This window comes from Hippichthys cyanospilos, chromosome 10 (genome assembly GCF_059441005.1).
Source record: "Hippichthys cyanospilos isolate Australia breed blue-spotted pipefish chromosome 10, RoL_Hcya_1.0, whole genome shotgun sequence".
In the NCBI taxonomy this organism is placed as follows: Eukaryota; Metazoa; Chordata; class Actinopteri; order Syngnathiformes; family Syngnathidae; genus Hippichthys; species Hippichthys cyanospilos.
Window position 1 is genome coordinate 13,316,171 of NC_142378.1, and position 13,518 is coordinate 13,329,688.

At 41.6% G+C, this 13,518-nt stretch overlaps 1 protein-coding gene across 1 annotated transcript; it reads right to left on the reverse strand.

Annotated features, from left to right (window-relative positions):
• Positions 1-1,791: 1,791 nt before the first annotated feature.
• mknk2b (MAPK interacting serine/threonine kinase 2b) lies at positions 1,792-13,253 on the reverse strand. The gene is made up of 14 exons (XM_088425381.1): positions 13,132-13,253; positions 12,409-12,615; positions 12,032-12,122; positions 11,829-11,930; positions 11,641-11,738; positions 9,544-9,623; positions 9,387-9,460; positions 9,194-9,298; positions 8,967-9,022; positions 8,803-8,898; positions 5,047-5,241; positions 4,794-4,958; positions 4,660-4,700; positions 1,792-4,562 (listed from the first exon to the last, which is right to left on the reverse strand). Exons 2-14 carry the CDS (start codon positions 12,457-12,459, stop codon positions 4,286-4,288), a joined length of 1,431 nt encoding a protein of 476 aa, XP_088281507.1. The 5' UTR covers positions 12,460-12,615; positions 13,132-13,253; the 3' UTR covers positions 1,792-4,285.
• Positions 13,254-13,518: the final 265 nt, after the last annotated feature.

The following is a 13,518-nucleotide window of genomic DNA, read 5'->3' on the forward strand; positions in this document are numbered from 1 at the left end:
TGCTGATTTTTATGCCTTTTCAGCGCACACGCAAACCAATTAGAGGCCGTTTAATTACCTAATTAACCTCAAGTGCGTTGGGTGTTCTCCAGTCTTGTGGCTCAGTTTACGGAATACACACGTACTTTTTTGAGTACAGGAAAAAATACCACAGCCTCACATTCAATGTCCGTTTATTAAACCGTATTAGATGTTCTATCATTTTATTTACGCCGTTTTTATACAAGGTAACTGGTAACCACTACCCTTTGCGCATATATTTTGCATGACTAAGAAACTCCACAAGAGGGCGACAGTTATTACATTCCAGCTGGTCGGTGCTCAGCCGCGCCCCACGAAGACTCCAAAAGTCGCACTGCTCTTGCATCAGTTAATTCTCTCCTGAGTCCTGCCCCATTACGTTTGCAATGCCCGAAAACATGTTATGCAACCAAGTGCGTTACCGCTAACTTACACAATGTCCGGGATATATGGAATTGTTTATATGTTGTATAACTTTTCAATATACACCCTTCAGGTTGGAGAAGTCTCATATTAGACTCAAACTATTTCATACGTTTGTTGTACTGTAATTACTACAACAGTTTATTCTTCACTTATCATTCAAAGTAGTGGTCCAACAACTTGTTGTGCAGAAGTAAATACACTACATGTTTTTGTATTTACAGATTTACTTGACTTGAAATGGCTTGGAAATTTTTGTACACTGCCATTGACCTTTGTACAATGAGATCCTTCTGATGTTGTAAAATCTCTCTAGGGATCATGGCTTGTACTGTAAGATGTGACAACAAAAAATGTAAGGAAAGGTTTATCAGAGCAGCATAACATTGTTGGTCCTATTCAGATGTAATTCAAATGGTGGTGAGTTTATGCTACACTAATATGAGTTTGAATATGATTGGCTAAATTTAAAAACAAGACCATTGCATTAACGCTTGATTCTACTTGGTCTCTTTTTTTAATGCATTAGAAAAAACAGACATTTGAACAGAGGTGTTTGAATTTTTTACTTTCACCAACACTTTGCTTCACCTATCTTGCTTTGTTAACTTGTTTGCTGAAATTAATTCACAAATTAAATGTACTACTATTTTTCTGGATTGTGAGAATGGCTTGAACGCCCCTCAAAAAATGTCTGTGCATGAGCCAGGCTGCTGCTCATTCACAAATACAGTAGTACTTCTCACAAGTCACACGAGACCAGGAAGAGCAAATTTGGACATTCTCAGTTGGGTTGTAGTCACATTTGTTGCCACCGTTATGGGATTTGTTATTTTGAAAAAACATTCGATTAGGTTAACCCATGACAGTCTTTATTCTCTTGTTGATAGCTTTTTAAAACCACATACAGTAAAAAAAATAAAAACTCAAGGTAGCATTGTTTAGCCAAGTTATTTCCTATCGTGAAAGTGATAGCTCTTACAGCAGGTTGCATCAGTCATGTATGATGACGAGGCCCGCCGGTGGAAAACCCCACAGTGGCATTCTGGTGGCTGACGCAAAGTCAAACCACATAAAAGTTACAGTTCGTTGAGTGAAGGGAAAAGTGAGCTGCTTTTTAACTTCCAGCCAAGGACACGTGACACAGCTCTAATATCAGTGAGTGCAACTGATAGGATGATTTACTGCAAACAATCAGTAGGCATGGCCTCGGCTTGTAAGATAATGCTTGTACTGTGAAACTGGCGAGGTCGGAGTGAGCACATGCCAGGTGTCAGATTTCCAGCCAACTATTTAAACTTTACAGGAAATCAATGAGGACAATGATTAATGACCTCACGCGACACGTGAGTTTTCAGAAGCATTTTATTGCCTTTTTTCAATATAAAAAAACAATACAAAATTCTGGAACAACTTTTTTAAGTGTTGCCTAGAGTGAACTGCAATCATTCACATGGTACAGTAAAGTGCTTATCTTAAATCAAAATAGTTTTGTATTTTAAGGGTGTATTTATTCCAAACGCCCCCCCAAGCATCGGGATGGTGCTAAATTGAGCTCAAGGACTGTTCTCCCACCACAGGCAGAATTGTTTAGCTCACACTTGAGCTCAATTAGAAAGGCTTTGAAAAGTATTGCTGGATTGTAAATTCTTTGCCTTTGGAGAACAAATTAAGGGGAGGGTTGACACTGTCCGCATGAATGAATTGAACACTTTCTTACATCAAAAAAAAAAAAAAAAAAAAGAAAAAGAAAAAGGGAGAGTAGAATTTTCTCCCCATAGGACAGTCCAAAAACAACTGCCATTTCACAAAAAGTGGAAATGATCATGACCGAGAACTCTTACTACACCAGTCAGGATTCGGAGTATGGCCCTATTTGTGTGCATGTGATTTGTCCTAGCAAACCAGATCCAAAACATATGTTAAAAGAAGATGAGAAAAGAAATACTGAACTGTATTATGGTCTTAAAAATGTCCAAAGATTGCCCTAATCATCAGCTTAATAGATTTCAAAAAGAAGTTTCCCAAATAGAAAAGGAACAGCTGCATATACAAATTTGAGTCTTACTATAAGACATAAAATCCCATGATGATGCATCTGTAGGTGGTTTCATAAAGTATTACAGTGTCCTGTTGTCAGCAGTGGATGTTTTACACACACAAAATGGCAACCATTACCAGAGTACCATTAATGCAGTGCTGGGAGTCGCTCATCAGCACCTGTCTGCTAGGTTACAGCAAATGTTTCAATGTGCCAGGTCATGACTTCAACCCTCTTTTAATGAAACAGATCTTGTCGCTGCCCATCCTATCACAGTCTCAGAATGAACTTACTTCATTCAAGAAGAAAATAATAATTGCCAACTCATCAACATAGGAACAAATAAAAGAAACCTCTGGGCAAGAACGCTCCAGCTCAACTAAAACTTCTGCCAACTCATATTCACAACTTAAGAACATACATTAAATAAACTGACAGGAACCAGCCGGTGCATCACCTGAACTCATCAGCACCTCCAACCATGTAGAAAAAAAAAATACAAAAGAGTTGGGGTGGGGGGGGGGGGGGGTGAGTGGCACATTCACATGGAGTTTTTAAACAGAAAAAAATAAGGTAAACCTTATACAGCTACACGTTTGTGGAAGACATTTTTTTTGTGTTGTTTTTTTGTGGAATGTTTTTCCGTTTTTTTTTTTTTTTTCATAGGAAAAAAATAAAGGCATATTTTATTTGGTAATGGACGTCTCAGAAATAAGACAACGCATTAAAAATGCTGGTCCAAATAAGTGTATTCAATTAAATGACCACAAGGTCACATTAGCCAAAATGTGCTTTTCCAACCCCGCAAGAGGGAATTCTAACCCTAAGTGTCCAAAATATAAAGGTTAGGGCGGATGCATACAATGATATCTGCATCTAAAAAAAAAAATACAAAATAAAAAAATACAAAAATGAAAAACCATAAGCGCTGGGTGTGGTAGTGGGACACTATAAATTCATTATTTAAAAAAAAAAAAAATCCTGATTCTTCCATGACTATTATTCTGAGCAACATACCAGACATTGTTCAAGGCTTCAGTCATTTTCGGGGATGACTAAAGAGTAATACTTTAGACCTGTGATACGGAACAGTATGGCAACAGAGCCAAACTGTAGAAATCTCAGCACTATTTACATCTTGGCTGGCAGTGTACAGACATTTTCTACTCCTGAATATTTGTGTAGCCACTAAGCCAAAACGGATTCCAAAACTCTTACTTTGCTTTGAGTGAAGAGCAAAAAGAAAATAAATAGCTTTGGAGAATCCCCAGCCACACAACAACTGCACCAGGCACAGACAGCATTGGCTTACAGCTTTTCCAACCCCCTATTGTACACCTTCATCTTGGCATATTGCATAAGCTTGTATGTATGTGCAGACTGACAATTCATGCATGTACACACAGGCAAAGAGAACATTCTAGAGAACTTAATTCACAGTGGATCCAGTTGTAATGCGGGAGCAGCACGAGAGATTGTCCTTTGGTGTCTGAGTCTTAGTTTAGAACTTAAGTGTTTTGAGAAAAAGGAGGGGGAGGAAAAAAAACGCAACTTAAATACTTCTCTCTTAACCTGGAAAAAAACCTGGACATACATGTGTATTTGCAGGCCCTGGGCTGATGTGCTTCAGAAGTGCTGCAGGTCAAAAGGCATTTCGAAGAAAAGCTGCGGTCTCCCCTTGCAGCTAGGCAGAAAGAGCCTGAATGGCGAGGGACCAAGGCCAGCTAGAGTCGAAGACAGGCAAGGAGAGGAGCAGGTCTTGGGTCTTCGCAGAAAATCTGAGGTCAACGTTGACAAAATTCAGGCACAGTCCCCCACAATAACGAGCGGGGCCAAGAGCTGACGGAGCTCGGCAGCAGAAACCGGGCCGCCCTTGGGCTGGCTGTTGCGCTGCCTTCGCTTGGCCAGCTTCGAGTTGGAAGGAGGAGAGAGGCGCATGGAAGAGCCCCCAGCAGCAGTGACCACAAAGGGGCTTTCCAGTTGATTTTGTTCCTCCATGCCATCCTGTTCTGCCAACTGCCTGTTCACAGCCATGGCCTTGTCCGCAAAGAATGTCAGATCCCTCGCATTGCCGCTCCTGAAAAACAGGACAAAAAAAAAAAAAAAACTTGAGCTGCCCGGGCCATAAAAGATGCCATGTTTCGAATTGGAAAAATGCACAGCCACTGTCTTACCTCTGATGAAAAACCGGGGTTGGTAAAGTGTCAGATGCAGCCTATAAAGGAAAGAAAACAATTCAATTAAAAAAACAAATATACCCTAGAATTAAAACAGAATGACAGAGGAAGCTTGATGGCTGGACACTCACCCCCTGCACCCAGGGGTGCTGCAGCACCTGGCTAGCACTAAGGCGATTTTTGGCATCCCGCACCAGTAATCTGGATATAAGATCTTTGGCACTTGAGGAGATATGAGCCCAGTCTTTGTCAGGGAATTCATACTTTCCTTCCTGAATACTTTCAAACAAGGTGTCCTACCAGAGGAAAGCAGCAAGTTAAAAACAAGACCAAAACTCAATAAAACATTTTTAAAAAGCCAGAGTGAATGTTCCGCATTCTCACCTGGCACCTGTGGCAAGGTTCCCCCAATTCCCAGCCACAGTCACCCCCGCAGTGGCCCACAAAGGGTGGGTAACCACTCAGCATGATGTACAAGATGACTCCCAGGCTCCAAAGGTCACAACGCTTGTCATAAATAGTGGCTTCCTCACTGAAGGCCTCGACCACCTCAGGTGCCATGTACTCAGCAGAGCCACACTGATATGGGAAAGGAGGGGAAAAAAAAAAAACAGAACAAAACATCAATTATCATCAGGCTTGGCAAAGAGCAGCACACATGAAGAGTGAAGTGTTTTCTTTAGCTGCTGCTCCTTACATTCCTCAGTTCAGCTGACACCTCATGTGGAAGCTAGAGGCCTAAACTGGGGCGATCTTAGAGTCACATGCTTATTCTAAAAAGGATAGGCCAGTTTTAAGGAAGGCACTGCAATTTTTCTTCCGTGTGGCAAGTAAAAACATGTTGTGCAACATCACTGTGCAGCATCAAAAGGGGCAGGTTTGCAGGAACATTGAGTCATAACTTGGACCATCCAGCTGCGCACAGTACACAGAGAACTGAGGGCAAAGGGAGACAGGAAGGCTCAGCTCTGACGTTGCCTTGTTATGTATCCAAGACAGGAATTAGGCCAAACACTGAGCCCAACAAAGAGGATTGGTTGTCCTGCAGAACCACAGACTGGGCTGAGCCCTTAAGAGTTATATAATTTTAAAGCAAAGGCCAAATGGTACCGTACTGGAGAAAAGAGGAGCAGGTCACTAGATCACAAGTATCTTCATTCAAAAAATTCTACTGTGCCCAAATGACACACAATAGATCAGGGCTTCTCAAATGGGGGTACATCAAGGCACTTCAAGGGGGTATGTGGGATTTTTGACGTCGTCTGTAGGTATCAGCAAACTTAATTTATTGCTTTTTAATACAGTGACATGTACAGATATTTTTTCTTTTCAAATTAAGAGCAAATAAATTGGAATACAAAGCAACATTGCTAAATAGTGTTAGTGACTTCTTTGCAAAACGTATGACTATATTGTTCAAATTTAAATGGTTGCCCACCGTTCTTAGTGACAGTTATTTGGCACATGAGCCACAAATAAAACAGATTGATGAATAACATATGTCGAAATACAACTATGAATATAATTCTAAAGTTTATTGGCACCGCGCTCTGTGTTAAGTGTTTTTATTTAAAATAGTTTAAACTTGTTAGGGGGTAGATAGATGGCAAAGAGGACATAATTGGAACAAGGTCTAAACCCACTCCAATAGAAAAATCCAGTAATGCAGCAAGATCTTTATATAATAAACCTCACAAACTGATCACAATTCACTGAAACAGTCAGCCTTTGCCTTAAACCAAAAATAACTCAACTGTCCTTTCATCTGAAAAGGACATGTTTACATTAAGCAAGACTATTACACAACATTCTGGTAGCTCCTCCTCCTCCTCCTCATTTATTCTAGTCGTGAAATATGCTGAACAGGAATCTGAGCTCAGACAAAGCTGCTTCTGTCGCAGGAGAAACTCCCAACCCCCACATTCCTACCATCAACATGGTCTGGAAAGCCTGCCTCCGCAGGCAAAATGTAATAAAATAAAACTGCAGGTCCGAAATGCAATACAATAGCAAGGAAAAATGCTTCGGAAAACTGGATAAAACAAAAAAAATGGTTAGAGCTTGCTTGGTCCACAAGCAGCTGCTGCTAACATGAGAAAGGAGAGGGGGCCAGTGAAATCTATCAAGGCCACCGCTGAACCCGCACACACACAGTATAACCATTGCCCAACTCAAACTTTGCTTTGTGCTTAGTTCATAATGCAAGCTGGTGCTTTCCCGAGAGCATGTGACTAGTCAGCCCATAATGACGCCACACATCGCTGGTTGGTAAACAAGATTACCTGGTGAGGCTTTAGAAAGACATCGGCAATATCTGCTTCAACCGGCTCAATCAGGCTGCTTCTACGATACGCCTTCTTTTTTCCCCCTCTTCCAAATACTGCAGATGCAAGCTTTAATTTTTGAGCAACCTTGCTTGCTTTATGCTGGACTGAGAGACACTGGTGGAGCTTTCTTTGTATACAATATTTAGCCTTTTCCTAGAAGGTGTTATCCTACAGCTCTCACCACTCTAAATCAAACTAAATGACACATGAGTAAGAAAAAAAGGCTATGGTAAATAGCTGCACAAATAAATGCAACAAATGCAAAAATCTTTAAATGTTGTGCAAAAGCAACTGTGCAGATACAGCGTAAGTGGGTGCAGAGATGAAAATCAGATAACTTTGTTCCTGAGACCAAGGCAAAGAAGAAGTAGAAAAAAAAAAGCCAGGGCGCATGAGCAGGCTGACCCTCCCCCTCACACTCATCTAAGCCAATCAAATCTCAGTTGCTAGGTATGGGAGGAGGGGACAAAAACCTTCGAGAACAAACCTCGTTGATCTCTTTTGTACAAAGATCAGAAAAATGTAGGGTTGCGGCCATGGGACATTAAATAAGCAGAGATACCGGGGCTGTACGCATGCTGCTTGTGTTTATAAAACACAACATGACCTTGGAACATTCCCTCTGGCCTTATTACATTCCAAGGCTGTAACATTGCGTCCTAAAACTTGACATGTTACTCTTATTATCAAGTTGCCCTCTATAGGGGTCTCCATTCATTGGTTTTTCACTCGCTAGATGAAGTTACCATCGGTGTAAACAGCCTCCAACACACAACGTTCCTGCAGGGCTAAAGCACACACTCCTTCACCTGCTCCCATCCATCTATCAACAACACACAGACTGTCTGTGTCAACACATAGCAAAAGCCAGAACCATTACATGGAAAGAACCCCGCTCCTTTCGGCACTTTGAGTCGCGTTGTGACGATGGTACCAGGTTGAACAATCATAACCTCAAACTCGAGCCCCGAGTATTTACAACTGATAAGTAGGACGTGTACCTTACACTGAGGGATATCGAGCAAGGAACTGCTGATAGCATATTGTGATAAGACCAACAGAATGCTGCCAGACTGGGACAATGAAAAACTGCTCAGCGAGCCATGCATAACACCACCCAACGTGACCAATGGGCAAACAGCCTAGACTTGATAAAGGCAGTTTAAAGCTTGAAAGCACAGCGCTTATCTGCATGGAAAAGACAACTGCACAGAGGAAAGACACAAAACAATGCCTAACACAAGACTCAACATTAGATTAGCACAATTTCACAAGTGGGCCAAAGTTGTTGTTTTCAACTTTTACTTAATAAATTGTCTCATAAGTCTGCTTTGCAAGGTCACTACCAATTCTGTATTAGGGCTAGACCGATTATCAATGCCAATTTTTGGCATTTTGGCAATTATCTATTTTTATATGTCACTTTAAAACTACAAGGAACTTTTTTTTTCGCATTCCTCATTAATGATTCTGCTAACACTGCATCTTTAATATCACCACAAATTATCTTGTATCGCCCCCCTTTGACTACTAACTTAAAAAAACCTATAAATTCTATACACTCTTTCCTTTCTGCTCTCATTGCAATTCTGCAGATCCTACCCTACATTTGAATGTATCAGTTCTTGTCCTCTGTGCTAGGGCAAAGTTGATCAGAATATAATTTATTGCTCTATATTTGAGCCCAATGACTCTCCCCCAAGTTGCCACTTTCCATTCATTTTATTAATTTGTGCCATTTGTACTGATCCTCAAAGCAGCACAGTATCACAATAATTTATTGAAGGTGAGAAAAAGTTAATAATGAACTTACAGGCGTGAGGAGCTCAGGGGTGGAGATGGGTGAGCTGTCGCTGTTCAGTTTGATACCACTGCCCAGGTCAAAGTCACAAATCTTCACTGGGGAAATCTTAGAAAGGAATACAAGATTAGATTAAAATGAGTTGAACTACAAATGAAATTTTTGCACAAACTCACCTTGTCTGCACTTTCACAGAGGATGTTTTCAGGTTTGAGGTCTCTGTGTGCCATTCCTAGAAAAAAAAAAAAAACAAGCCACAGTCACTTTTTTGGGTATTGTATCACAACTAAAACAGTAAGCAAATATTCAAAGTGGGAATATCAAATAGGAAGAAAATGCATGTATGTCACCAATTTTTTTTTTTTTTTGTAACAATCAGCGGTGAGGATTTCTGTGTGCTCACCCTTGTTATGCAGGAAGTCCAGAGCCCGAGCAATGTCCTGAACGACAACCCTTGCTTCCTGCTCACTGAAGTGCTGCCTCTTGTGAATGTGTGCCAAAATCGACCCTAATGAGAAGGGAACATGAGCACATCAGCTATTTACATTAGGGTTTGAAAATGAACACTGATGCGAGAACAGCTGCGATTCACTGACCTCCTCTGAGCTTTTCAAACACCAAGTAGAATTTGTCTTCCTCTTCAAAGAACTCCACCAATTCCAGGATGTTGCTAAGAAAAGTGTAGCATTACAACATTAACAAGGGCGGACTCACAAGTCGCAATTGGTTCCAGTTTGAGATTAGTATCACTACCTGTGGCCCTGGCACTGGTAGAGCATTTCGACCTCACGAAAGACACGGCTGCGGCTGTGGCCAGGTCTTTTTTCAATTATCTGAAAGAAAAAGCAGATTTCGGTTGACTGGTTAGTCGAGGTAGCCGTAGTTAAAAATAAAGGATATATACTGAATGGTATGCTGAACTTTGTGGACAGAGGGTAGATTACATGTTCCATATGTGGTGCCAAGTTAAAAGCAGGCCTTCCTTTCCCCTGCTTCCCAAAAGGAACCCCACCCTGTGACACACTTGCAAAGATACTTTAACCTACTTACAATGCTGCCAGCCAACCCAAGATAACGAACAAAGTCGCAGAGCATCTCTATATTTAGTGTCATGTGTCAGTCTTATTTAAATCTTAAGTGCGCCTAAGTTTTCCTCCTTTGAAACATTCCGTGGGCTAATCCCATTCTGTTTACGGTAAAAACAAAACACTCTCTAAATATAACAGCGCTATGCCATGCGGGCTGGGGAGGGGGGGGGGGGGGGGGGGGGGGTAACCACTGAGAGGCGCCACCATCAGTTGAGTGTTATGCCAAGAGAACGATAGACTGCTGACACCAAAGCAAAAGGCCTGAACGTTCCAGTCGTGGCAAGTTATTGTTTGCTTGGATGTTGTGCATGGTGCTCTTCCTGGTAGCTGGATTACAGCTGCTTTTGAAGCTCGGTATTGCCGTTCGTCTAGGCTTAACCCACAGACAAGAGTGCTGTGAGCACTCCAGAGTCCCATGCACTCATCGGGTCTGCGTCAGCAGCACAAACTAGTACAATAGCTCATACACCACACCAGGGTAGTCAATTAAAATACCCATAAACGAACACTGCATGATAGGAAGCTTCGAAAGGAACAGTGCTTTCTTTTCAAATTAAGAGCTGATTTATTGGAACATTACTAAATTGTGGTATAGTGAGTCCTCTGCAAAACATTGTATGCCTTTACTTCATTAACTTTTATATTGGGTGCATGCCTGTCATTTTTTTTTCTCATTGCAAAATGCTTAGCATTGGCCCGGGGGCACTTGGCTGGCTGTATTTAAAAAAAACAAAACAAAAATATTCCATAGGAGGGTAAATTATTGAAAAACTCTTGAGAACCAATGTAACAACCATCTGAGTGTTAGGCGTTCAATATGCACAGCCTGCTGCTTGTGCTTGGTGGTAAAGCTTTGTTACACTTGCAACTCCGCTGTCTGGGGGGGAGGGGGGTAGACGGGACATCTGCCGAGAGCAGTCTGAACTCCCCTTCAACAAAGCAAATGACCTACTCCACACACTTCCTCCCCCAGAATGACAATGTCCCTTGGGGATCCAGCAACGGGTCACAGCGTAAACAGCAACAGATCGGCATCATACTAACAAACACTTGCCTCAAGTTGTCTTGATTCATTTCTATATGGAAACATTACTATACGTGCTCTTTAGCTTGCATACAATTATACAAAGGTTGAGGGTGCAAACATAATATAGTTAGATGTGCACTAACTATATTGTCTTATTTACTGCCAGGGATTAATGTTAAAAAAAAAAAAAAAAAATCACTATATTTTACTGTAGGGAGGAAAAATAAAAAGATTTTGCAATGTTTTGCTCCCTTATGCAAGGGTATGCAGTTTTCAGAAAGGGAAGTCCATTAATCAAGGAGTGTCTCAAAAAGAGAAAAATATTACTTCACAGTGCAAAAAGCGGAATAAAACCATGTAAACATCCTGGGTCACGATGTTCAACCAGCGCTGCCTACACCCCTCCTTCTCGATATGATGGTTTTGTTTTGGCAGCACACAATGTTCTCTCCCTCCCTCACAGAGCATCAACTCTCCAGGCAGTCGGACTCAAATGAATGGGAGGGTATTATCCCTCCCTGCTCTGTGATAGGCTGGCTGCACGTAAAAACAGCAAGGGGAGTGTCTGCTGACTGCAGCTAATTCCAGAGCAGCAGCAGTAGCACACAAAGAGAGTCATGTGGCAGCCAATGTAAAGAGTTAAATATCCTGAACCAACGCCTACTTCAACAGAAACTTCAATAATAAAAATGTTGCATGTTTAAGCTTAAGACAACATGAATGGTGATGTCTTACCTTGACAGCATACTCTTTGTTGGTTATAAGATTTATGCAGGTTTGCACCCTGGCATAGGCCCCCTCTCCGAGTACTTCATCCTGCAGTCTGTAGACATCTGTGAGAGGTTGAAGCGGTTGAATATTAAGTATGCTGTTCGTGTGACACAATTTCACATCAAGCCAAATTCGACAGAAAATAATCGTACCCTCGAATCGTCCAGAGAAACTGTCTGTTGCCCTGCAACGCTTCTTCTTCTTGTTTCTTTTTTTGGCATCAGGGATGTCTATGGGCTGACTGGAGGGTAAATCTGTCACAATAGGGACAACATTTTAAGAAAGCTGAGAAATTGGAAGAGGAAACCGCTCACTGCACACCTAAAGCATTATGAGGGGAAAAAAAAATACCCACCGTGTCTTGGGGAGGAATCAAAATCAAATGTTGAATCAATGAGATGAGATCCATTTTTAGTGAAGTCATCTGTCGCAAAAGGATTTTGGCCCTGGAAAGTAAGACAATGAAATTAGCAAACAGTGAGAACTTTCTCAATAGACCAGCTCTTAGCTAATCTACTATCAAACAAAAACATTTATTGGGTCTATTCTTCGCAAAACAAAACTGTACACTGTACACAATGGTTATATGCAGGACTTAAACATGCTTAATCAAGACTTGCTCCTCAATGTACTAGCGTGTACATAGATGTGTGATGACCAAATGTTGATTTAGCAATTTTCTCGCACACACGTGCAAAAACGCCATCCAAACACACGCCCCCGCTAACAAACCTTAAAAGAGCGGTGGAATCCAGTGACTTCGGTGATCTTGTTTTGCACCATCTTGCTTCGATTTGGTCAATTTGTTGGCGGCTGCGGCAGTGATGTCTGGCCTATTCAAATGCACTTTCTCCGAAAACTAAGGAGTTTCAGAGACAGTTGCAAGAAATCAAGCTGATGCGGGCGGGTCAGCGTTCTGCGGCGCTTTAAACCGGAGCCCTGCGGACAACGCAAACATGTCATTATTCCGTAAACACTGCAAAGTATCGCAAGTATCGAGAGTATATCGTAAAATTAAGTCAACTACTGGCGTGGATATGTAATTGTACAAGTCTTCGAAATACTCAAAGCAAGCCAATAATTTGCACGCCACTTCACATGCATAGGTATTTCATCACATTTTAAGCTCAGACAGCGGGTTTGAAAAATAAGTCCGTAAAACTGACTTTGGCGTTGCCTGCTGCTAGCTAAGCAGCGCGTGCATCTGCGTAGGGGCTGACGTAAAGTTGTCTTTTGGGGTTTCGTGTTGTAATCAACACCAAACATCCGAGAAATAATAACCTGGTCATTTTTCTTACATCGCACGTACATTAGGACAAGATTTAAATACAAATTAACAATGCACCCCCTTTATGCTACTCGTGGCACATGTAATTAAAAATCACCGCAAAATTAGTCGTGGTTTAACCTACAAAGACTATTTAAAATAGAGACAGAGAGGGAAAATGAGCTTACCGATTTGTTAATTTTACAGCTCCAGTGTTGGCGTCGTGATCGGACCCACTGCTTGGACAGCCGCAGAGGACAATCTTGTGGGGGAGAGGCCGATTGAAGGGACTTGGAAGGTGACAGGATGCGAGCAGCTGCAGCATTTTTATAACCTCATGGTTGACTCCTCCTTGGCCGCGCCCCTACTTCACATTGCGTCAGCAAACTAGAAGAATCACGTGTTTTCTAGACCCAGACCTCAATGGCTGCGTCCCATTTTGTAACGTTGGTACTGCATTATTATTTTATCAGGCATAAACGCGTTAAAAAACAGTGTTCAACGTATGTGCGATAAATATGTAGTCAAATAGTTATTTGGAAAGATCATGACAAAGTCTTTGCTGAATTATGCAC